The following is a 23,437-nucleotide window of genomic DNA, read 5'->3' as shown; positions in this document are numbered from 1 at the left end:
GATGTTTGCAGTGAAGGACAGGTTGTTATCTAGGATCACACACCTCCTTCATAATGCACCTTCTCCTCGTTTTCCCATCACTGGATTATCCGTAAATCATACAAACAAAACCAAAACGTTGATTTATCTGTTTTCCCGTTTTGGTTTAAAAACTGAATATTGTCGGTTTTTTGTTTTTCCGAAAAACCGAAAAACGACACCGGTTCTTTTTTTAAACGTTGTTAATATGTTTTGGATTGTTCTAGTATTTGTTCAGGCTGTTACATACAATTAGCCTCTGTTTCTACCTGCTGGTGAGTAAATATTAAAATCAGTTAAAATTGACAACCAGTCCGCGATTTTTTTTTTAATGTATCTGCCGGTCTTTGGCACAATAAAGGTTGGGAACCCCTGCACTAGCAGACTTTGAGCCGGCAGCACTACTGACAGTTAAGAAGTAGACAGAATAACAAATACTTTATTAATGCCACAAAGGGAAATTCAATCTGTCAATGAGCACCTTACCCCACTGTACAGGCGAGTTGGGTACTTTTTTTAATATACCTGGGCAGGCTCTGTTTTGCCGAGGTCCTCTGGCACTTGCGGGCCGCCGAGGGGTGGCAGTGTTTGGGGCAACGAAGTGGGCGAGGCGAGCAAAGCCGGCGAGTCGGGCGGGAGGACGTTAGTGTCCACGACAGTGGCCGCGGGTAACGTAATCTCCCCATGATCTGAACTGTTATTACCTGCAGTAGATGCAGTGTTACTGCTGGCGATAAGGGCTGGTTGTTTTAACCATTTTCTGATATCCATCACTGACTGCTGTGTAAGCACTTTGCAAATGACGAACGCGCAAGGGCACAGGTCACACGCACCTGACATAATAACGTTACTTACCGTTTAAATTGACCAAATAAATGCAGCAGACAATGTTATTTAACCACAATTAAAATTTCTCTTATTACAACTATATTCTTATTATTATTATTACTACTATTGTTATTATTGTTATTATATATGTAATATTTTTCACTTTTAATAAAAAAATAAATAATTCACTTTTAATTTTTTTTTCACTTTTAATTTTTCAAATGAGGGTGCATAACAACTCAACTGAGGGTGCAATGCACCCTTATGCACCCCCGTAGAACCGGGCCTGTACGAAATGGAAATATGATGTCTTCAACAGCAAGTCTGACATCGTTTGAGGATACCAGCAAACACCACATATAACACTGCTCAGACGTACCACAACACAGGGAATACGATTTAAAAAGAGTTAGCTTCTTTTCAGTAGCTAACTCTGAGGATGCCCTATAGTCACAGTCCACCTGTTGAAGACCCATGGACTAAATAATAGGCTCGATGGAAAATGTAATAAAACATTTAAAAAGGCCCAAAATAGTTTGCAGGCAAAAAGGTAATTTAACTTACTCAAAGTTGAACGTAGCTGAAACACTCCCCAACAGTGTAAACTACTACACTGAGTATGTGTTTGTTGTCTTAGTTACTTTTGATTAATTTTTATTTTTCTCAACAGGTCTTGTCCCATCTTATGGTTTATACATTGAGTTTTGTAAGTGCTATTTTCTGTGGCCATCTGGGTACGGTGGAGCTGACAGGGGTGTCTTTGGCTACATCAGTAAGTACAGTACAGTAATGTTCTTCCAGTGAAAGGTGAACCAATAAATAAAACCGAAATCATCCACTAATGTTTTGGTTAAATCCTCAGGTTATTAATGTTATAGGTATATCTGTTGGAAGCGGTTTGGCTTCAGCATGTGATACTTTGATTTCTCAGGTATGAGCTTTAGCCTGACATATAATATCTTTCATCAGGTGTGATAAGTATCGACTGAAAAATTAAAATACTTTCTGTTTTTAGACTTATGGGAGCCAAAACCTTCTGAGGATTGGGGTCATTCTTCAGAGGGCAATCCTCATTTTGTTACTGGCTTGTTTCCCATGTTGGGCAATTCTCATCAACACAGAGGCCCTTCTTTTGGCTTTCAAACAAGAGCCAGAGGTAGCCAGGTAAGCTATTAACTGCTTTAGTTTGTTGTTTTCTTCTTCTTGTTCTTTATTTATTGTAAGAAAAGAGTATACAGTGGAGGAAATTTGTGATGCCCTGCAGATTTTGTTAGTTTGCCCACTTACAAAGACATTAATAGTCTATAATGTTATAGTTTTCTTTTACTAATGAGAGAGAGAATATAAAAAAGAAAATCCAGAAATTGACATTATATAAAAGATACAAATTGATTTGCATTTAACTGTGAGAAATAAGCATTTGATCCCCATGCAAAACATGTCTTAGTACTTGGTGTACAGTAGAAACCCTTGTTGGGCAGAGGTCTTGTAGTTGGTCTCCAGGTTTGTGCACATCTCAGGAAGGATTTTGGTCCACTCCTCTCTGAAGATCCTCTCGAAGCTTCAGCTCCCTCCACAGATTTTCTATGGGATTAAGGTCCGGAGACTGGCTAGGCCCCTCCATCACCTAAATGTGCTTCTTCTTTAGCTACTCCTGTGTTGCCTTGGCCGTATGTTCAGGTTTATTGTCCTGCTGGAAGACCCATCCATGACCCATTTTCAGTGTCCTGGCTGACGGAAGGAGGCTATCAGCCAATATTGTCCTGGTACACGTACATCCTCTCCTCGATGCAGTGAAGTCATCCTGTCCCCTTAGCAGAGAAACCTCCCCAAAGCATAATGTTTCCACCTCCATGCTTGACAGTGGGGGTGGTGTTCTGGAGGTTATAGTCAGCATCTCTCTTCCGCCTTGCAGGCGCTGCATTATGGTGTAGTGTGTTACCAATAGTTTTCTTGGTGACTGTGGTCCCAGCTGCCTTGAGATCATTAACAAGTTCCTCCCGTGTAGTTCTTGGCTGATCCCTCACCTTTCTCATGATCATTGATACCCCATGGGGCGATATATTGTGTCACCCGACTGAGGGCGATTGATGCTCATTTTGTCTTTCTTCGAATAATCGCACCAACAGTTGTCTCCTTCTCACCAAGCTGCTTTCTGAAGGTCTTGTAGCCCATTCCAGCCTTGTGCAGTCATCAGAGGGTGCGGACCTCAGGGTCAATCTTGTCCCTGAGGTCCTTAGACAGCTCTTTAGTCTTGCCCATGGTGGAGAGGTTGGAATCTGATTGATTGATTCTGTGGACAGGTGTCTTTTATACAGGTAACAATTTGATATTAACAGTACATTTTTAAAAGAAACAGGACTTATGTAACCAGTCTGTGGGATTCATAATTCTTGTTTGTTGCAAGGGGATCAAATACTTACTTCCCACAGTTAAATACAAATACATCTTTTATATAATGTCAATTTCTGGATTTTCTTTTTGATATTCTCTCTCTCATTAGTCAAATAAACCTACCATTACAATTATAGACTTTTCATTTATTTGTAAGTGGGTAAACTTACAAAATCAGCAAGCGATGAAATACTTATTTTCTCCACCGTATATTTCAAAGTATATTTAATGTTGATATTGAAGTAAGATTTTTTCTAGGGTGTCCCAGTTGTATGTGAAGATCTTTTTGCCAGCTCTTCCTGTGAGTATTTCGAACCTCTTAGTATAAACCTATCCTGTCTGCATTCAAAAATAACATTTTTCTATATCTATATATATATATACAAAACCCAATATATTAGTGCTGTCAAAATTATCGCGTTAACGGCGGTAATTAATTTTTTGAATTAATTGCGTTAAAATATTTAACGCATTTAACGCATGTGCAGAATGGCTCGCCCCATACGTGCCACCAGTGGCAGCGCCAGGGTATGGCTGGGGTAGGCTACACCCATACCAAGAAATGGCTTAGCCCCACCATGAAAAATGATGTTAAAGTAAGCAAAATAAAGTCTGCCAACTCGCGCGGAGTAAATTGCACAGACAGCAGTTAGTAAGATTGATTTCAGTAGCCACGGTTTTGAAAACTTTTGTCACGGAGTGATCGTCTTCTCAATAGAACATATTTGATAACGGCGTGGTGTTGTTGCAGGAAGTCCCGACGGAGAATACTTTTGCTGTAGTACAGGGGTGCACATAACTGGTACGTAGGTTATGTGCGTAATCTGAAATGCATACCGTCACTTGTGTCACAAAGCGCATTTGCGTACCGACGTACTTGTGAAGCTTTTCCAGAAGGGGGTTAGATCACCGGACGACAGAGTCGGTCTCCGTGTGCACAGACAGGGCTGCTGTTAACGTCGGTCTGTATAACGGACTTGTGCCAAAGCTGCGGAGGGAGACTCCCCCCCCTTCACTGGAGAACTGCGCTAAAACAGCTGATCACAACGTTCACACTCTGTGGTCACGAAGTACTCCACTGGCCGCCGCCGCCCCCCCCCCCCCCCATCAACACGTAATGAATTAAGACCCAATGGTTTGATGATTGATGTGTGGGTTGTCTTTCATTTTGACACGCAGAAAAATGTTATAATAAACATAGATACTGTATGTTAAATGGATATATCCGCCTTCTTTCATTTATCTTTCCATTCCCACAACAATATACATAAATAAATGGCATATTTTGGACATAGTTCGAATGGTGATTAATCATGATTAATTAATTTTTAAGCTGTGATTAATCTGATTAAAAATGTTAATCGTTTGACAGCCCTAATATATATATATATATATTATGGTGGTCCTTAAAATTGAAAGTCGGAAAGTCTAAGTTCCAACCCCCAGAATTCATTCTATTAGTCGAGAAAACTCTCCTGGTGAATTCTTTCCTCAATCTGACAACATTTACCCCTCCCTCATCGACCTTGAAGTTTCACCCAGAGGATCCCAGAGAGACGCTTTTTATCTGGGAATAAATATAGTTAATAAGGATTAAAATGAAAATAAAAAATGAAAATGAATAAAATCAATCCTTGAAAAGTACCATTTATTCCCAAAATGTTAGCTTTTAACACACAACAACATGCAGTGTTTTATTGAGATTCAGATACCGTTGAATGCAATCTTTGCAATGAATACAAATAGGAACTTAGTGTGGCATTAAAAGTGCGACAGTGTACAATTTTTTTTCACAAGTGCAGACAAGACAAAACAGTGAATAATGAATAACAACAACATAAGACAAATCAGTGCAATGAGTGGACAAATCAGTGCAATGGAGTTGTATAAATGGTTACCTCATTACACAATTAAATGTATTAAACTATCAAAAAAATCTGAAGCAAAATGTCTTTCTACCTCAAATACATTGTCCGACTTAGTGCTCCTGCTGGGCTGCCACACAGCTACTAAACTTCAAGGTTGATGAGGGAGGGGTAAATGCTGTTGGAATTTGAATACAATTCACCAGGAGAGTTTTCTTGACTATGATAACAAATTCCGGTGGTTGGAGCTTAAAATAAATGAATTCGAAAATGTACCTCTCACGAAGGACCACCCTAATATATATATACACTGAACAAAAATATAAACGCAACACTTTTGTTTTTGCTCCCATTTTTCATGAGATGAACTCAAAGATCTAAAACATTTTCTGTGAAGTCAACTTGAAAAATCCTCACAGGAGATTAAGGGGTTAAAAAGTCGGGTTGATTGACAGAGTGGCAGCTGTCTGAAATCATTACCTAATTGCTAATCTGCTTCGCTGCACCTTTAAAAGCAATGCACCTGAAAGAAGGGCAGTAATCAAAGCTGGAGAGGGATAAACTAAAAAGCGTGCATCCAGGAGCAGCAACGAACCAGCAGAAGAAACGTCAAAGAAGCAGCACTGGTGCAGCCATAAAAAGCTGGAGAAGCGGCCGGTGAGAGACGAACTGTGTGTTTAGTTAAGAGTCATACAACTTGCTGTTCGTGGCGCACGTTAGAACGTGCGTTCTAGTTCAGTGTCATTTGTTTGTTTGATGTCCTCAAGCTAAAGCAACATGATTGTTGATTTAAAAACGAGTGTGATTTGTTTATTGAGAGATGTAGATTGATAAAAACGGTTTGCATGCTGCTAAAAATTCAGTCTATTATATTTGCATTTTGAGACTGCATAAGTTAAAAACATAATTCATAAAAATACATTAAGAAAGTAAAACAATATTCACAAGTGTTAAAAAGTATATGTAAAGCATGTATTTTTGCATGTATTATTTGATGTGCATTGTATTTACAGTAATTATTTTTTATTTTTCATTTAAGGTTTTTTACCTTCCAACCTTACTACATAAGCTGTACTGCAACAACAAAAACGAAAGTAAAGAAGAACTCAAAAGAAAGTTTCCTGAAATGGTGGCAATGGGACAGCATTGGCGCAGCATGCAAGCCCAGATGTGGAGGCTGCCGGTGCGAAAACTGCCAGCCCGGTGGTAAAGAAATGACCCTTGCCGAGGAAAGGGAGCTTGAGGTGGTAAAGGATGGACTCACCTATGTCATGAGCGATGATCACAGCAGAGAACCACATTGGCATGCAAAGTATCCTCCTGGCTAGAGGATCCGGCCTCACTTCCGAACAACAGAGGTGTAGTTGAAGCAACATTCCTAAGAACAGAGAAGCAGCTAGCCAAGGCACCAGAGTGGAAGTCTGCCTACAAAGCTCAAGTGCATGACATGATCGACAGAGGAGCTGCAATCAAGTTGACTAAAGAGCAGATCATGACCTGGAAAGGACCAGTATGGTTCGTGAGTCACCTTATTGCACCAAACCCACACTCTACAACAACCCCAGTAAGACTCGTCTGGAACAGCAGTCAAAAGTTCAGAGGCACCAGCATGAACGACTTGCTGATGAAAGGGCCAGACATCCTTAACCAGATATGTGCTGTCCTCCTGAGGTTCAGAGGGGGAACCAACGCTGCCTTAGGGGACATCAGGAAAATGTACAATTCTGTATGGTTGGAAGATAGAGAGATGCACCTCCACAGGTTCCTCTGGCGGGATTCTGAGGACAAAGAGTTGGAGGAGTACGCAATCACCAGAGTCAATATTGGTGACAAGTCTGCAGGATGCATCGCACAGCTCGCAATGCGAGAAACAGCCAACCTACCTCCTTTCGCCCACCTTGCAGAGGAGCGAGGGGTACTACAAAATGATAGCTACGTTGACGACATCCTCACGTCTCACAACGACTTCGAGAAGCTGAAAACCATCACAGCAAACGTGGAGCAAATCCTGAAAGCTGGAGGTTTCCTGTTGAAGCCTTGGGTCTTCTCAGGCCAAAGTGGGAGGAAGGGGAACAACAACAAACCAATGAAGACCAAAGTTAATTACATGGCCCTCCCGAATCAAATGAGGGCTGAAGATAACAAAGCGCTTGGTCTAGGCTACCTTGTGGAAGAGACAAGATCCATGTAATGGCATCCATTAACTTCTCAAAGAGAAAGAAGAAGATGCGACTTGGCCAAGACCTTCTACTAGACCAAGTAAGAGCACAAACCCCAAACCCTTTGACAAGAAGGAACCTCCTGAGTCAAGTCTCAGGGTTGTATGATCCAGTTGGTCTGGTAACTCCTGCCAAGCAGAAGGGTGCCATCCTTGTGCGGAGAGCATTTCAGGAGGCAAAGAGCGACAACTGCCCTGTCAAAGACACCTGGGATACAGCATTGTCAGACAGCCTCAGAGAAGATGCAATCCGACTCTTCGAAGAGTATGTGCAACTCGGGCAGGTTACATTCACCAGGGCCATAACGCCTCCAAGCTTCATTGGAAAACCTTGGGCAATAACATTCTCCGATGGAAGCGAGCATGCTTACAGTGCTGTGATGTACCTCCGGTGGAACACCGACCAAGGCCCAGTTGTCACTCTGGTGGAGTCCAAGGCGAAACTAACTCCTTTAGACCACAAAGGTGATGCTGTTAAGGCAGAGAGATGCGGAGCAGTGTTTGCCTCACGTCTCAAAACATACTTCGAGCAGCACAGCAAGATCCAGGTTGGAAAGTGGTTCCATGTGATTGATAGCCAAACAGTCCTCGGTGCAATCCAGAGAGAGAGCTATGGTTATCAGACCTTCTTCGCAAACAGAATCGGAGAGATCCAGAACACAACAGCGATCCAAGATTGGTGGTGGGTTCCTGGTCCTCTTAATATTGCTGACATCATAACCAGAGGGGCCAGTCCTCAAGACCTGGGTGAAAGTTCAGAATGGCAGAACGGACCAACGTTCTTGAAGTTTTCAGTGGATGACTGGCCAATGAAATCTGCAGACTCCTAAGAGGAGTCGCAAGGCCAGGTTAGCAGCACGAGCCCAAAAGGCCATGGTTCCAGAACCAGTTCAGCCCCCAGCAGCCATGGTTACAGCCCCAGTTCTGGCCCCAGCAGCCATGGTTCCAGACTCAGCTCTGGCCCCAGCTGCCATAGTCCCTTCTCTGGTCCCCCCTCTAGCCCTTCTCTAGTCCCTTCCCTAGTCCCTCCTCAGGTCATTTTCCTAGTCCCTTCTCTCGTACACACTCCCTCACTAACATGTTGGTCTTAACTATTTGTTTGTTAAGAAAGGTAGTACATGTTTTTTCTGAGTTGCCTTTATTTCAGTTAAAGTTATAAAAACAGTTTACATAGACAAACTAATAAAATGCGTCTAAATTCGTTTGTCAGTCTGTAAAACACACAAGCACCAAGTAATCACCATTTCCTTTGTTCAGACCTGGAGGCCATCTTGTCCCAGTGCTCAAAGGGGGAGCACGCCTCCAAAGTACTCCTTATATGAGTCTTGGACGCGATTGGTCAGGAAATGTGTGATTTTATGAGTGTCAATTAGGTTAAAAACTATCCGTTTTAAGCAGACCTTGTTGTTCTTGAAGATATAATATTTATGGCGATGCAATAATGAATTTACTTAAGTCTTTAGGGTTTTATTAAAGGTAGACAACAGTGTTTAATTTTGTATTTAAGCCTTCACTCCACTTTTAGAACCATGACCTGATTGGCCAGGTTGGAGTGGGAAGGCGGGCCGTCTCCTATAAATGTGGTTGGGAAGAGAGGGGAAGGGGCATTCGTTTCTGTGTGTGTTCCTTGCTGGTGAATGCAGCACCAGGCATGCAGTTTGTGTTTCTGTGGAATAATGTGGAAGGCTAAGAATAAAACGCCTGTTTATTTTTGCAAGAAAACCCTCTCTCCACGTATCGTTCTTTCACCTGCACCTCACATCGTAACACACCTCTAGTCACTTCTCTTGTCACTTCTCAAGTACCAACTCTTAATATTGCTGACATCATAACCAGAGGGGCCAGTCCTCAAGACCTGGGTGAAAGTTCAGAATGGCAGAACGGACCAACGTTCTTGAAGTTTTCAGTGGATGACTGGCCAATGAAATCTGCCAAAGATTTGGTGACAGCTGCCAGAGACAGTGTCAACAGATTGCAAAAGAAAACGTTTGTTGCAGCGCTAACCAGAGCCAAGGCAAAGGCACAAGTGCCATCAGATCCAAACGATGCCAACACACAACACCCATCAGAGCTAAAGCTAGATCAGCAACAAACCCAAACACACCCAAAAAGGCCACCAGCAGGATCAGCTGTCCTAAACCTTGTGAACGTCGAGCGGTTCAGCAACCTAAGTCGACTCGTCAAGATAGTTGCTTGGATTTGGAGAGCAGCGAAGAAGTTCATTAGAGGTAAACAGCAAACTGCAAACAGTCCAAAGTGGGAGGCAGTGTCGTCTTCGCAAGTCATCTCAGTGAAAGAGAGAGAAGACGCCCTAAGATACATCTTTCTTGCGGCACAGCAAGGTGCATCCTTCCCAAGTACAACCACAGACAGGCTGGTGGTGTACAGAGACCAAGAGACTGGCCTGTTGGTCTGTGGGGGTCGCGTGCAGATCTTCAATGAAGATAAAGTTGATGTCCCCTATCTTGTCGTATGAAGCCTAGGTATCAACGCTGTTAGCACGAGAAGCCCACGAGGAGAACCAAGATGGAGTGGCCGGAACCTTGCTCAAGATGAGGAGGAGAGCATGGGTCTTGAAGGGTCGGAGGATTGCTTAGAAAGTGGTCAAAAACTGAATGCTCTGCAGAAAAACTAAAGCAAAAATATGCCAGCAAATAATGGGTGATCTACCTCCAGAGAGGACAGAACCAGCTGCACCCTTTGAATACACAACAGTAGACCTCTTCGGACCGTACCAAGTCAAGGATGATATCAAGAAAAGAGTGTCACTGAAGGTTTGGGGAGTTGTGTTTTGTTGCATGGCTTCCAGAGCTATTCACACAGAGCTGGTGAACTCTCAATCCACTGAAAGTTTCCTGTTCGCCTACCAGAGGTTCACAGCACTACGAGGTCATCCACATAAGATCTGGTCAGATCCAGGTACTAACTTCGTAGGGGCTAAGCCAGTCCTAGAAGAACAGTACAGATTCCTTGCCAATCTTGACAAAGCTACACTAGAAGAGAGAGCTGCCAAGAATGGCACAGAATGGACATGGACAATTCATCCTGCCGATTCTCCACACCGGAACGGTGCTGCAGAAGCTGCTGTGCGCATCATCAAGAGAGCACTGCAGACTCTGGGAGGAGACTCGGGGCTAAGTTGGAGTGAATTCCAAACAACTCTCTACATGGCAGCCAATCTTACGAATGAAAGACCAATTGACGCCATAACACAGAGCCGAGAAGACAGCGTTCAGTTCATCACTCCTAACTGTCTCCTGCTCGGACGAGCATCGCACAGTGGAGATGTCAGAACATTGGACTTCAGTGACTATCCCTACAAAAGGCTTAAAGAAATGCAAGCGCAAGTGAACAAGTTCTGGAGGCACTGGATTCAACTCGCTGGCCCTAATCTATTCGTAAGGAACAAGTGGCATACAGCCAAGAGAAATGTCGCAGTCGGAGACATCGTCTGGATTACAGACCAAAACGCCCTGAGGGGTCAGTTCAGGATTGCAAGAGTGGTCAGTGTCAACTCGGACAGCAAAGGAATTGTGAGGGATGTCAACGTCACAACATTCCCAAGCTACCCTGTTCCTGTCACAAGGCCTACCACAGCAAAAGCAAATCACCAAAGATCGAAAAAGCTCAGAGGAGATCCCAGCGACAGTTCTTCACAGAGACGTCAGGCGACTGGTCGTCTTGCTTCCCACTGAAGAGCAGAACAAAGCGTCTGACCCAAGTTTACCTTTGTAACATGCGACCTCCCAGGTGTCTCCACTGGAAGGTCGAGTGGGAGGTGTGAAGTCAACTTGAAAAATCCTCACAGGAGATCAAGGGGTTAAAAAGTCGGGCTGATTGACAGAGTGGCAGCTGTCTGAAATCAGTCTCTAATTGCTAATCAGCTTCGCTGCACCTTTAAAAGCACCGCACCTGAAAGAAGGCAGTAATCCAAGCTGGAAAGGGACAAACTAAAGAGCGTGCGTCCAGCAGCAGCAACGAACCAGCAGAATAAACGTTGAAGAAGCACCACTGGTGCAGCCATAAAAAGCTGGAGAAGCGGCCGGTGAGAGACGAACTGTGTGTTTAGTTAAGAATCATACAACTTGCCATTCGTGGCGCACGTTAGAACGTGAGTTCTAGTTCAGTGTCATTTGTTTGTTTGATGTCCTCAAGCTAAAGCAACATGATTGTTGATTGAAAAACGAGTGTGATTTGTTTATTGAGAGATGTAGATTGATAAAAACGGTTTGCATGCTGCTAAAAATTCAGTCTATTATATTTGCATTTTTAATGAGACTGCATAAGTTAAAAACATAATTCATAAAAATACATACAAACAATATTCACAAGTGTTAAAAAGTATATGTAAAGCATGTATTTTTGCATTTATTATTTGATGTGCATTGTATTTACAGTAAAACCATTTTATTTTTCATTTAAGGTTTTTTACCTTACAACGAAAATAAAGAAGAACTCAAAAGAAACAAAGTTGTGGTCATTGTACGAGTGAAACCCAGTTAAAACCTCCCATCCCTTTCAAGCGGGGAAACTGCAAATATACCCAAGGGCTTGACATTTTCTATATACACAAAATAACCATTTCTCTCAAATATTGTTCACAAATCTGAACAAATCTGTGATAGTGAGCACTTCTCCTTTGCCGAGATAATCCATCCCACCTCACAGGTGTGGCATATCAAGATGCTGATTAGACAGCATGATTATTGCACAGGTGTGCCTTAGGCTGGCCACAATAAAAGGCAACTCTGAAACGTGCCGTTTTGCTTTATTGGGGGGGTCTGGGGGGGTCCGAAAACCAGTCAGTATCTGGTGTGACCACCATTTGCCTGACGCAGTGCAACACATCTCCTTCGCATAGAGTTGATCAGGTTGTTGATTGTGGCCTGTGGAATGTTGGTCCACTCCTCTTCAATGGCTGTGCGAAGTTGCTGGATATTGGCAGGAACTGGAACACGCTGTCGTATACGCCGATCCAGAGCATCCCAAACATGCTCAATGGGTGACATGTCCAGTGAGTATGCTGGCCATGCAAGAACTGGGATGTTTTCAGCCTCCAGGAATTGTGTACAGATCCTTGCAACATGGGGCCGTGCATTATCATGCTGCAACATGAGGTGATTTTCGTGGATGAATGGCATAACAATGGGCCTCAGGATCTCGTCACGGTATCTCTGTGCATTCACAATGCCATCAATAAAATGCACCTGTGTTCGTCATGCATAACATACGCCTGCCCATACCATAACCCCACCACCACGGGCCACTCGATTCACAACATTGACATCAGAAAACCACTCACCCACACGACGCCACACACGCTGTCTGCCATTTTGTTTGTAGCCTTTATTTAACCAGGTGAAAGCCCCTTGAGATCAAAAGATCTCTTTTTCAAGGGTGACCTGCAGGACATTAGTTACACATGTAACATAAAAACAACAGAACAACAATAAGGATGACATACAACATAATGTACAGTTTACAAAACTCTATTTACAGTGACAGGTACCATGAGTATCAAACAGCATGTCACCCAGCCGAGTTTTAAAATTATGCAGGGGAACCAAAGTGCTCAGTTTTAAACAGGTGTGCAGACTGTTCCAATTTAGTGGAGCTGCACATCTAAAAGCTTTCTTCCCTAAGACAGTCCTAGCACTTGGCACATTTAATAAAACAACATCATGAGATCTCAGGCAATACGTACTTTCAATTCGTCGAGAGATCAGAGAGCAGATATAAAAAGGTAGTTTACCCAACATGGCTTTATAAATGAACATGTACCAATGACTGAGCCTCCGTACAGTTAGTGAAGGCAGACCTGCCTTGGCATACAGGGTATAGTGATGAGTAAGTGCTTTACAGTTAGTAACAAATCTCAGAGCATTGTGATACGCAGCATCTAACTTTTCCAGGCAATGGGCAGGTGCATTCATATATATCAAATCACCATAGTCCAGCACAGGTAAAAAGGTCACAGTGACTAGCCTTTTCCTGGCTTCAAATGAGAAACAGGACTTGTTCCTGTAGAAGAAACCTAGCCTAAACAGTGAAAACCGGGATTCATCCGTGAAGAGAAGACCTCTCCAACGTGCCAGACGCCATCGAATGTGAGCATTTGCACACTCAAGTCGGTTACGACGACGAACCGGAGTCAGGTCGAGACCCCGATGAGGACGACGAGCATGCAGATGAGCTTCCCTGAGACGGTTTCTGACAGTTTGTGCAGAAATTCTTTGGTTATGCAAACCGATTGTTGCAGCAGCTGTCCGAACGGCTGGTCTCAGACGATCTTGGAGGTGAACATGCTGGATGTGGAGGTCTTGGGCTGGTGTGGTTACACGTGGTCTGCGGTTGTGAGGCCGGTTGGATGTACTGCCAAATTCTCTGAAACGCCTTTGGAGACGGCTTATGGTAGAGAAATGAACATTCAATTCATGGGCAACAGCTCTGGTGGACATTCCTGCTGTCAGCATGCCAATTGCACGCTCCCTCAAAACTTGCAACATCTGTGGCATTGTGCTGTGTGATAAAACTGAACATTTTTAGAGTGGCCTTTTATTGTGGCCAGCCTAAGGCACACCTGTGCAATAATCATGCTTTCTAATCAGCATCTTGATATGCCACACCTGTGAGGTGGGATGGATTATCCCGGCAAAGGAGAAGTGCTCACTATCACAGATTTGTTCAGATTTGTGAACAATATTTGAGAGAAATGGTTATTTTGTGTATATAGAAAATGTTTTAGATCTTTGAGTTCATCTCTTGAAAAATGGGAGCAAAAACAAAAGTGTTGCATTTATATTTGTGTTCAGTGTGTGTGTGTGTGTGTGTGTGTGTGTGTGTGTGTGTGTGTGTGTGTGTGTGTGTCCAAATATATAATTGAGACATTTCCTTCTTTGTTGTAGGCTACATTCATGTATGCATTACAAACAAGTTATCTGCAAAGCCAGGTAAGTTCATTAGATAACTATCTGATGAGATGAATTAAGAACAGGACAGGCTGATTACATGAAAGAGAAGTCATAAAGCCAAAATGTATCCAAAAAGGATATTAGCTGAAATGCTATTCGTCAGACTTCTATTGCAGTAATACAGAGTTGCACCAGGTTGCAAGTTGATGTGATATTAGAGTTCAGCGTCCGAATTATGATGAAAATGAGGTCAGGGCATATGAATGTGTATCAAATCTACATTTGGACCAAGGTTTTGTTTTGCATTTATTGACTTTGGTAAATCAAATTCACATCTTTCCTGTCCAGGTGCTGAGTTCAAAACCTGTAAATTCTGCATCACAAGGACTCAACAATGCTATAAAATGGTCCCTTTACATTTAAAAGTTACAAATGCTCTTTATCAGGTACAAGGTATCATTTGTTAATCATACTTCTGTGATGGGATGATGACTCAGTGTAGGACAACCCTTCTCCTGTAGTAATCTTTGTGTTCTCACTTTGCCAATGTCTAACAAGACTATATGTCATTTATATTATATGTGGCTCTTCTCTCAGAGCATCATATGGCCGCCGGTAATCACAGGTCTTATAGTCAACATTCTCAATGCTGTCATCCAGTATATCTTCATCTTTGTATTACATCAGGGAATAGCGTGAGTATTGCCTATTGACTTGTTTAGTAATGCCAATATTGCTTTTTTTCTTCCACAAAACCAATATTTTGCTATGAAATACTCTTTACAGTGGTTCTGCTGCTGCCAACGCCATATCCCAATACTGCATGGCTACAACTCTGTTTGCTTATATCATTTGGAAAGGTCTTCATAAGCCCACCTGGGGAGGTGAGTAACACATAGACTGACAGGGTTTGGCAAGAGTGCGGACCCAAATGCAGAACAAACAGGGGTGGCAGATATACTGTAAGGACAGGAACAAAAAGCTATGTTTATTAAATGAAAGCTGTACTTACAAAAAAATGGCAGGAGCAGGCGAGGTAGAACAAAAAGAAAAGAAAGAACTAAACGGGAACACTCGGGAGACCATGGAAATCCAGAAAATGACATTAGAACCAAACCACACGAAAAACGACGACGAACTGACAAGGAACACAAGGGAAAGCAAGACTAAATACACAAGACAAGACACAGCTGGAGAGGGCAAGTGAAACTCAGGGGCAACAGATGAACACAATCAGGTGAACACAATCAGACAATCAAACAGGAGGGAAAACACAGAGACAGGAAGCAAATACAGACATGAGAGAGGAGGGGAACACCTTTCAAAGTCAAACAGGAAACTGACAGACTGTGACTACTCAAAAATAAAACAGAAAATAAACCGATCAGGACATATAAGAGGCCCAGCAAATCATTAGCAGATGCTAATGAATCATTCCAGGGTTGAAGACATCTCAGGATTGTAGCTCAGAAGAAACAAAGTGTTGAGATTATACATAGTTTGGAAATAATAATGATTATTGAATTTCTTATTTGACTGTTACAATATATGGAAAGCAAACATCGAATTATGATAGAAGTCCTCCAAGACAACATAACACTTCCTACTATATTAAGAGACAGATTCAAGGCTGTATGTGCAATATGTTGTTTCAGAAGCATCTTGTGACAGTTATTGACATATTGTAAAAATAAAAGAACGTCAATAAAGTGAAGGATAGTGTGGTTACGTTCTTTAATTTATGAAGAAAAGTATCAATTTCCCCATATTCTCTCTGTTTTATTTAATATTTCAGCCTTTCTGCATACTGCAAAGGAACCCTTTACTGTGTCTTGCTGTTTTTTCCTAATTATTTATTTGCTTTTACATTTTTTATCGGAAGTTAAGATAATTTATATCATAGTTGATCAGACCGACTCAAAGATGAAATGATTGAGAGATTGAATTATTTATTGATTTGTTATTCTTCCAAACAGGCTGGACCAAAGAGTGCCTGCAGGACTGGGGCTCATACATGTACTTGGCCATCCCCAGCATGGTCATGACGTGTGTTGAGTGGTGGTCGTATGAGATTGGAAGCTTTTTGGCAGGTAATGCTACAGTCCATTTTGTGGTTTAAAGCATTTGTGTGAACTAAAGTTAGTAAGAAATCTAACGTCTGTTTGTCATTAACAGGTCTAATAAGTGAGGTGGAGCTTGAGGCTCAATCAATTGTGCACCAACTGGCAAATATTGCATATATGGTAATCTGTCTTCTAAAAATGACTGAATCTGCATAAACGGTTATGGTGTCAAATGAATGACCAATTTTTACACGCAGTGTCACAGCATTTTAACGTAGTATTTTTGTTATTAGTTCCCTTTGGGTTTCAGTATAGCTGGCAATGTAAGAGTTGGACAAGCGCTGGGAGGCGGAGACACAGAGCAGGCTAAGCTGTCTGCTAAACTGACATTATTCTGTGCAGGTCAGTATGCTCTTCAAAACTATTAATGTGGTTTATAATATCTTATACAAATGTATTTTAAGTCAAGATAATTGTAGAATAATTTATATTTAGAACTGTTATTTCACTAAAGAAATACTACAAGGTTGCCTTTGACCTGGAATAGCATGCCTTGAGCCAAAACGTTTTCAAATGGCTAGCAGAGCTAATTATTGTCACAAGATTCTCAGTATATTTACAGAAAATAAACTTTCTTTAAAATGATGAAACCTGTGTAAAATAAGGTGTGTTACTCTTTAACACAGGGTCCATGTCTATATGTTGGTCAATTATCCTTGGCATCTTGAAGGGCCAGATGTCATATGTCTTTTCAGATGATGAGTGAGTAAAAAAACAAAAACCTTTGCAACCACAACCATATTCTTTACTTTTGTTTAAAAAATAACTCGGGGTGTTATGTTAACAAACACAGAGTAAACTTTTGTATGAGGGAGATAATCGGTCTCCTAAATGACCTTTCACTATTACAGTATATCATTTATTCTCTACAAAGAAAACAGTGAACTTTGTTTACATATTCCTTTAAATATTAACTTGAAGGAAATGTTTTTGCTCATTATCACTGTGACACCACAACTGAATTGAAAGGTTTAAAATAGTTATTTTTATGTTATTGTACTTTAAATTGTACTTTGCTTGAGTATTTGCATTTAATGCTACTTATGCTTTTACTCTACTACATTTCAGAGGCAAATATTGTACTTTTTACTCTACTAGATGTATTAAACTCTCCTAGCTACTTTGTACAAATGAAAACACATGATACAACACGTGTATTTTTTATTTAACATTTTTTTGTCTAAAATTGGCTCCACTTTGCCAAACTACATTATGAATATGATTTCACATTTATAAGAATCATATTATTCTACAACACTGTAAAAGAGAGCCATTATGTGTACTGAATACTTTTACCTTTAAAACAAAGTACATTTTAATAATAATACTTCCATACTCAATTTCAGGATTTTTACTTGAGTATTTTAAGACGACAGTAAGTAAAGGAACTGAGAACTATTTCCACCACTGCATATTACAGAGAACATGTTTGGATATCTCTTCTTATGAAAGCCAGTTTAAAAAAATCATTATTCACCATCTTTAAGAATAAAATGTTAAATCAGGCTATTCATTATAGAAACCTATGGTAGAAACCCCTCTTTAAAAATCTTCATAATATAAGCTTGTTGTATGTACAGCTACTGAAGAAGAGATTTATGGCTCGGATTCTAGAAAAAAAACATTTTGAGGAAACTGATGTTAAGAAAATGTCATACATTTGGCAACATACTACATTAGAATAAGGGTTCAAATTGTATCTAAAATATATTCAACTCATGATGTCATTTTTACCTCCCACACACTGAACATTTGAGTCTCACTTCTTTCAGACAAATCCGGCAAAGGGTTACTGATGTTTTGTCTATATATGCTCCATTCATGATCATAGATGCACTATCAGTAAGTATTACGGAAATGTCATGCAAACAATATTTTATGATACACCTATAGATTGCCTTTGCAAAATACCAGGTGCTTTCTTTCCTGTCTCACCATCTCTTCATTCTGTGTGCGTGGCTAGGGTTCCTTGGGAGGCATTTTAAGAGGAGCAGGTAAACAGAAGATTGGAGCCATTTGTAACATTTTGGGATTTTATGGTGTCGGTTTTCCCATTGGTGTGCCACTGATGTTTGCAGCCAAATTGGGAATCATTGGTAAGATGTACAGCATGTTTGTGAGCCTTCAGCTTTTTGTTGCCACAATGATGCTAACTGGTTCTTTTAACATTTTTAAACTGGTGTCTTTTTTTAAGTGTGAGAAATGCTTTATTCCCTCAGGACTATGGTTAGGCCTTCTTACCTGTGGCTTTCTGCAGGTCATATTCCTATCTTCTTATTTGTTAAGAATGAACTGGAATAAAATTACAACAGAGGTAAGGAATTAAGAGTCTTCACATTCAGAGTCTAATACATCTTCGCATTGTAAAAGGTCTTTATGAATAAACATTCATACATTGTTTTCTTGCAGGCTAAACTCAGAGCAGGAGTGGTTGGGAGCTCTACAGACACAAGTAAGACTCCACAAAACACTGCTCGAGTCTCCCTGTCTACTGTTCTTGAAATGGCTTGAGAAAAATGTTGAAACATGCTCAAAGTGACAGGTGCAGGGGACATCTTCAACAATATACCTAGTATATATACACAGTATTTATATAGTTTAGGTCATTTAGCAATGCTTCATATATGACTTTAACTATTTAACAATTGTTAAATAGAGTCAGCCCTATATAGATAATTAATCTTCAGCAATTAGCTGTGAAATGACGAATCCCATATATTAAACATGCTGCTGTCATCTCAATAGAAGTTACTGTAACGCAGGGGTGTCCAAACTTTTTTCACCGAGGGCCACATACATGTACAGAAAAATATACGAAGGGCTGGGCCACTTACTAGACTATATTGTCTCATAAGTTCAGTTATAAGTTAGCAAAATCAATCAAATGTAGCTAAATGATGCTTGTGAGTGTTGGCAGCTCATCCCTTACAACAGAAGCCTCAGAGTGATTATAATAAGGATAAATAGGAAGGGTGTATTTCAAGCTTGTTATGTAAATAAGTCACTGGGATTTTTTCTTATCAACTAAGATATGTTAGAAAATGTTTCCAACCTTAATTGACTGAATGTATTTGAAAAGTGGTCTTATTAACACATGAATACTACTGTGTAATATATTTTTACATTTATATTTAAGAAGTACAATATAAGACAAGCACAAGTTTAATTTGTGGGCCATATTTCATTATACTTTTTTTATTTGCTGAGGGCCGATTCAAAATGGTCCGCAGGCCGCATTTGGCCCCCGCTCCGTTTGGACACCCCTGCTGTAACGTATTAAACTAAGTTAGGAATCAATAAAAACTAGAATCTTGCATCAAATGTTAACGCAAAATAGGAAAAGTTGAACGTAAAACACAAAATGTCAGATGAAATATTTTTCTAAGTTAGAAAGTTTATATATGTTTATATGTTGTATGTCCAGGTCCACTACCAGAGGATCCAGGGGACTCACAGGACAGTGCAGGAACAGACACCGTGGAGCTGGTGGACCGCGAGGCGGGGGGCGCCGCAGTGAGTCCGGGGGAGGAGGAGCTGTCTCTCAGAAGTCTGCTTCTGAGAGACGGCTCCTCCGTCTCTCAGAGGCCTGGTTCTGGCTGTCATGCTATTCATCCTGAATGCTGGAATCCTTATTAACCTGCTGATCAATAACTTGGTTACATGATTGTGAGCAAAGTCTTCTATTCTATTCAGCAACTCGAAGTATTCGAGGTAACCCCTAAGGCACTGCTGCACCGTCTGATGCAGATGTTTGTACTGTATCGCACGATGCCAAAGAAGAAACAAACAAACAAACACATTCTGTCAAATAAATTAAGTCAAACTACAGACATTGCCAAAACATTTGTATTTAATAAATAAAGTTTTGTGGTATTCTTGGAATCAACATTTTATTTGGACTTTTGGAGACACAAGTGCAGATGTAACATAAATATGTAATTATCCATTAATAATGTAATTGCGTTAAGGAAAATATTATTTCATCCATTGCCAAGAATTCATAATATTTTATGACATTGAGTGGGAACAATGATTTAGTGATTAATGATCTTATGGTTATCCTTCTATTGGGACCAGTGCAGTGGAGAACATTTCATCAGGGGTATATGTCGTATGGAGAACATGGATGTATAATAAGAACTGGATACAGTGTGGGAGGCGGGGCCTCATTCATTCCTATGAGAGTTGCTCATTAGCGCATGATGATAAAATCAACAAAGGCCCAACTTTTGAGAGAGCGAAACGTCACAGATTACCCAGCATGCCTGAGCAATACCCATATGTGCGCTCATCGCGCATGCGCAACTTTAACCAAAATGCTCGTTCACATGAAGCACGTCCATTTGCGTACACGTAACAGCACCGCACGTTCATGACAGCATGGTAATGATTTGTTATTATGATGGATTTGATATTAACGAGGCGGCAGTTAGCAGCTAGCTAGTCATTATGCTAATGTTCACATCAATCGTTATGTACTTATATTACGTTGTAACGGGATCTAGTGATATCCAAGCAACAGAGCTTCATTTAGCATGAAATAATTATTGCACTGTATATATATATATATATTAGGGCTGTCAAACGATTACAATTTTTAAGCATCAGATTAATCACAGCTTAAAAATTAATTAATCATGATTAATCACCATTCGAACTATGTCCAAAATATGCCATTTATTTATGTATATTGTTGTGGGAATGGAAAGATAAATGAAAGAAGGCGGATATATCAATTTAACATACAGTATCTATGTTTATTATAACATTTTTCTGCATGTCAAAATGAAAGACAACCCACACACCTATCAATCATCAAACCGTGGGGTCTTAATTCATTACGTGTTGATTTCTATCAACGGGGAGTACTTCAGGAAAGTCGACAGGAGGGGGGGGGGCTAGTGGAGTACTTCGTGACCACAGAGTAGGCTTGTTTGAGACAAGCAAGACCTGCGCAGTTGCGATCAACGTCTTGCTAGTGCGTTGCATGATGGTTAGTCATTTTGTCCGACTTGCTCTGGAGGCTCGCCCACATGAGACTTTGAAATCTCGCGGGACAAAGACGCCCGCAGCCTTGAGAGCGAGGCGAGGCGAGTTGGCGCAGTTGCTCTCCACGAGCTGCGGAAGCGAAATGCTTGATGGGAAACGGCTCGCTGGTATCTCGAGCTGAGCGCTCATTTGTGGGTTTTACCACGTTCTGCTGATGAAACTCTCCAATTGGCTGGCAAAAGTTTGTTGTTGTTTTGTGTCAGTTTTACGTCGCCACATCCATTCCCATTTTTCATCATTGTTCCACAATGTTTATCATCATGAAATTAATATCTATATATGTTATACTATACTGCATACCGTTTTCATACTTTATATATCTTAGCATATTAATACACACTGTTCATACTGCTCTCAGGCTGATATCTAGTGTATTCATACACACTGTTCATACTGCTCTCAGGCTGATATCTAGTGTATTCATACACACTGTTCATACTGCTCTCAGGCTGATATCTAGTGTATTAATACACACTGTTCATACTGCTCACAGGCTGATATCTAGTGTATTAATACACACTGTTCATACTGCTCACAGGCTGATATCTAGTGTATTAATACACACTGTTCATACTGCTCTCAGGCTGATATCTAGTGTATTCATACCCCACTGTTTATTCATCATTCAATTCATTCTATATGTTATTCTGTAGATTGTGTACATTACTTTCCACTTCACTGCTTGTTGCACCTGGTTAGAAGCTAAACTGCATTTCGTTGTCTCAGTACCTGTAATATGTGCAATAACAATAAAGTTTCTCTTTAAGTTAAACCAAATCATTCAAATAAAATCTATTGTAATGTAATGATTTGGTTTAACCTTATTTATTGAATACATCATTTAAAATGGCAAGATTAAATCAAATTACATTCATGTTGTACACATGATAAAGCTTAAAGTGGCAGCTAAAGAATTAACACAGCAGCAGGTCTGTTCAATGCATGCTCATTAAGCTTCATGTGTGCGGATCTGAAGGGACTGATCATTTGTAGCCTGTCCACCTATCAGTTTTGCAAACATTAAGAGGGAGGAGCATTTCTATTGCATCCACTTCATCTGCAACGAAAAACGTCAACGCAATTTCCGCCATTGCAAACCCAGCCAGTCAAGCCGACTCCGAGTCCGAGCTGTCCGACTTAAGACGAGCTTTTTGACACCTCCCCCAGCTGCGATCGGCTACTCTCGTCTACTTTCGAGGCGAGCCGCAATGTGTCTCAAACAAGCCTAGTGTGAACGTTGTGATCAGCTGTTTTAGCGCAGTTCTCCAGTGAAGAGGGGAGTCTCCCTCCGCAGCCGGTTGGCGTAGTTTTGGCACAGTTCCGTAGTTCAGACCGACGTTAACAGCAGCCCTGTCTGTGCACACGGAGACCGACTCTGTCGTCCGGTGATCTAACCGCCTTCTGGAAAAGCTTCACAAGTAAGTCGGTACGCAAATGCGCTTTGTGACACAAGTGACATTTCAGATTACGCACATAACCTGCGTACCAGTTATGTGCACCCTTGTACCAGAGCCATATTATTACTATTATATGGCTCTGCCCTGTACTACAGCAAAAGTATTCTGCGTCGGGACTTCCTGCAACAACACCACGCCGTTATCAAAGATGTTCTATTGAGAAGACGATCACTACGTGACAAAAGTTTTCAAAACCGTGGCTACTGAAATCAATCTTACTAACTGCTGTCTGTGCAATTTACTCCGCGCGAGTTGGCAGACTTTATATTGCTTACTTTAACATCATTTTTCATGGTGGGGCTAAGCCATTTCTTGGTATGGGTGTAGCCTACCCCAGCCATACCCTGGCGCTGCCACTGGTGGCACGTATGGGGCGGGCCATTCTGCACATGCGTTAAATGCGTTAAATATTTTAACGCAATTAATTCAAAAATTAATTACCGCCGTTAACGCGATAATTTTGACAGCACTAATATATATATATATATATATATATACTTATAAGTAATATTAACTTTATTTAATACAACATTTACGGTACAAGATTTAATCATACAGCCCATGTAGTATAATA

The 23,437-nt window shown here is 41.0% G+C and overlaps 1 protein-coding gene across 1 annotated transcript in view; it reads left to right on the top strand.

The window, feature by feature from the left end:
- LOC117457669 (multidrug and toxin extrusion protein 1-like) overlaps window positions 1-20,062 on the top strand; it is a 29,203-nt gene extending 9,141 nt beyond the window's left edge. The window contains exons 2-17 of the mRNA XM_071205247.1: window positions 1,517-1,618; window positions 1,709-1,777; window positions 1,862-2,010; window positions 3,499-3,541; window positions 14,229-14,273; window positions 14,832-14,929; window positions 15,021-15,118; window positions 16,211-16,324; window positions 16,410-16,477; window positions 16,591-16,699; window positions 16,984-17,059; window positions 18,130-18,199; window positions 18,321-18,453; window positions 18,577-18,671; window positions 18,767-18,809; window positions 19,782-20,062. Of these exons, the coding sequence (XP_071061348.1) occupies window positions 1,517-1,618; window positions 1,709-1,777; window positions 1,862-2,010; window positions 3,499-3,541; window positions 14,229-14,273; window positions 14,832-14,929; window positions 15,021-15,118; window positions 16,211-16,324; window positions 16,410-16,477; window positions 16,591-16,699; window positions 16,984-17,059; window positions 18,130-18,199; window positions 18,321-18,453; window positions 18,577-18,671; window positions 18,767-18,809; window positions 19,782-19,993 (1,524 nt within the window). The 3' untranslated portion in view covers window positions 19,994-20,062. The remainder of the gene's footprint in view (window positions 1-1,516; window positions 1,619-1,708; window positions 1,778-1,861; window positions 2,011-3,498; window positions 3,542-14,228; window positions 14,274-14,831; window positions 14,930-15,020; window positions 15,119-16,210; window positions 16,325-16,409; window positions 16,478-16,590; window positions 16,700-16,983; window positions 17,060-18,129; window positions 18,200-18,320; window positions 18,454-18,576; window positions 18,672-18,766; window positions 18,810-19,781) is intronic.
- The last annotated feature ends 3,375 nt before the right edge of the window (window positions 20,063-23,437 follow it).

This window comes from Pseudochaenichthys georgianus, chromosome 13, assembly GCF_902827115.2.
Source record: "Pseudochaenichthys georgianus chromosome 13, fPseGeo1.2, whole genome shotgun sequence".
Taxonomy (NCBI): Eukaryota; Metazoa; Chordata; class Actinopteri; order Perciformes; family Channichthyidae; genus Pseudochaenichthys; species Pseudochaenichthys georgianus.
The sequence above is the reverse complement of the archived record's forward strand: the minus strand, read 5'-3'. Positions and strand labels throughout refer to the sequence as shown.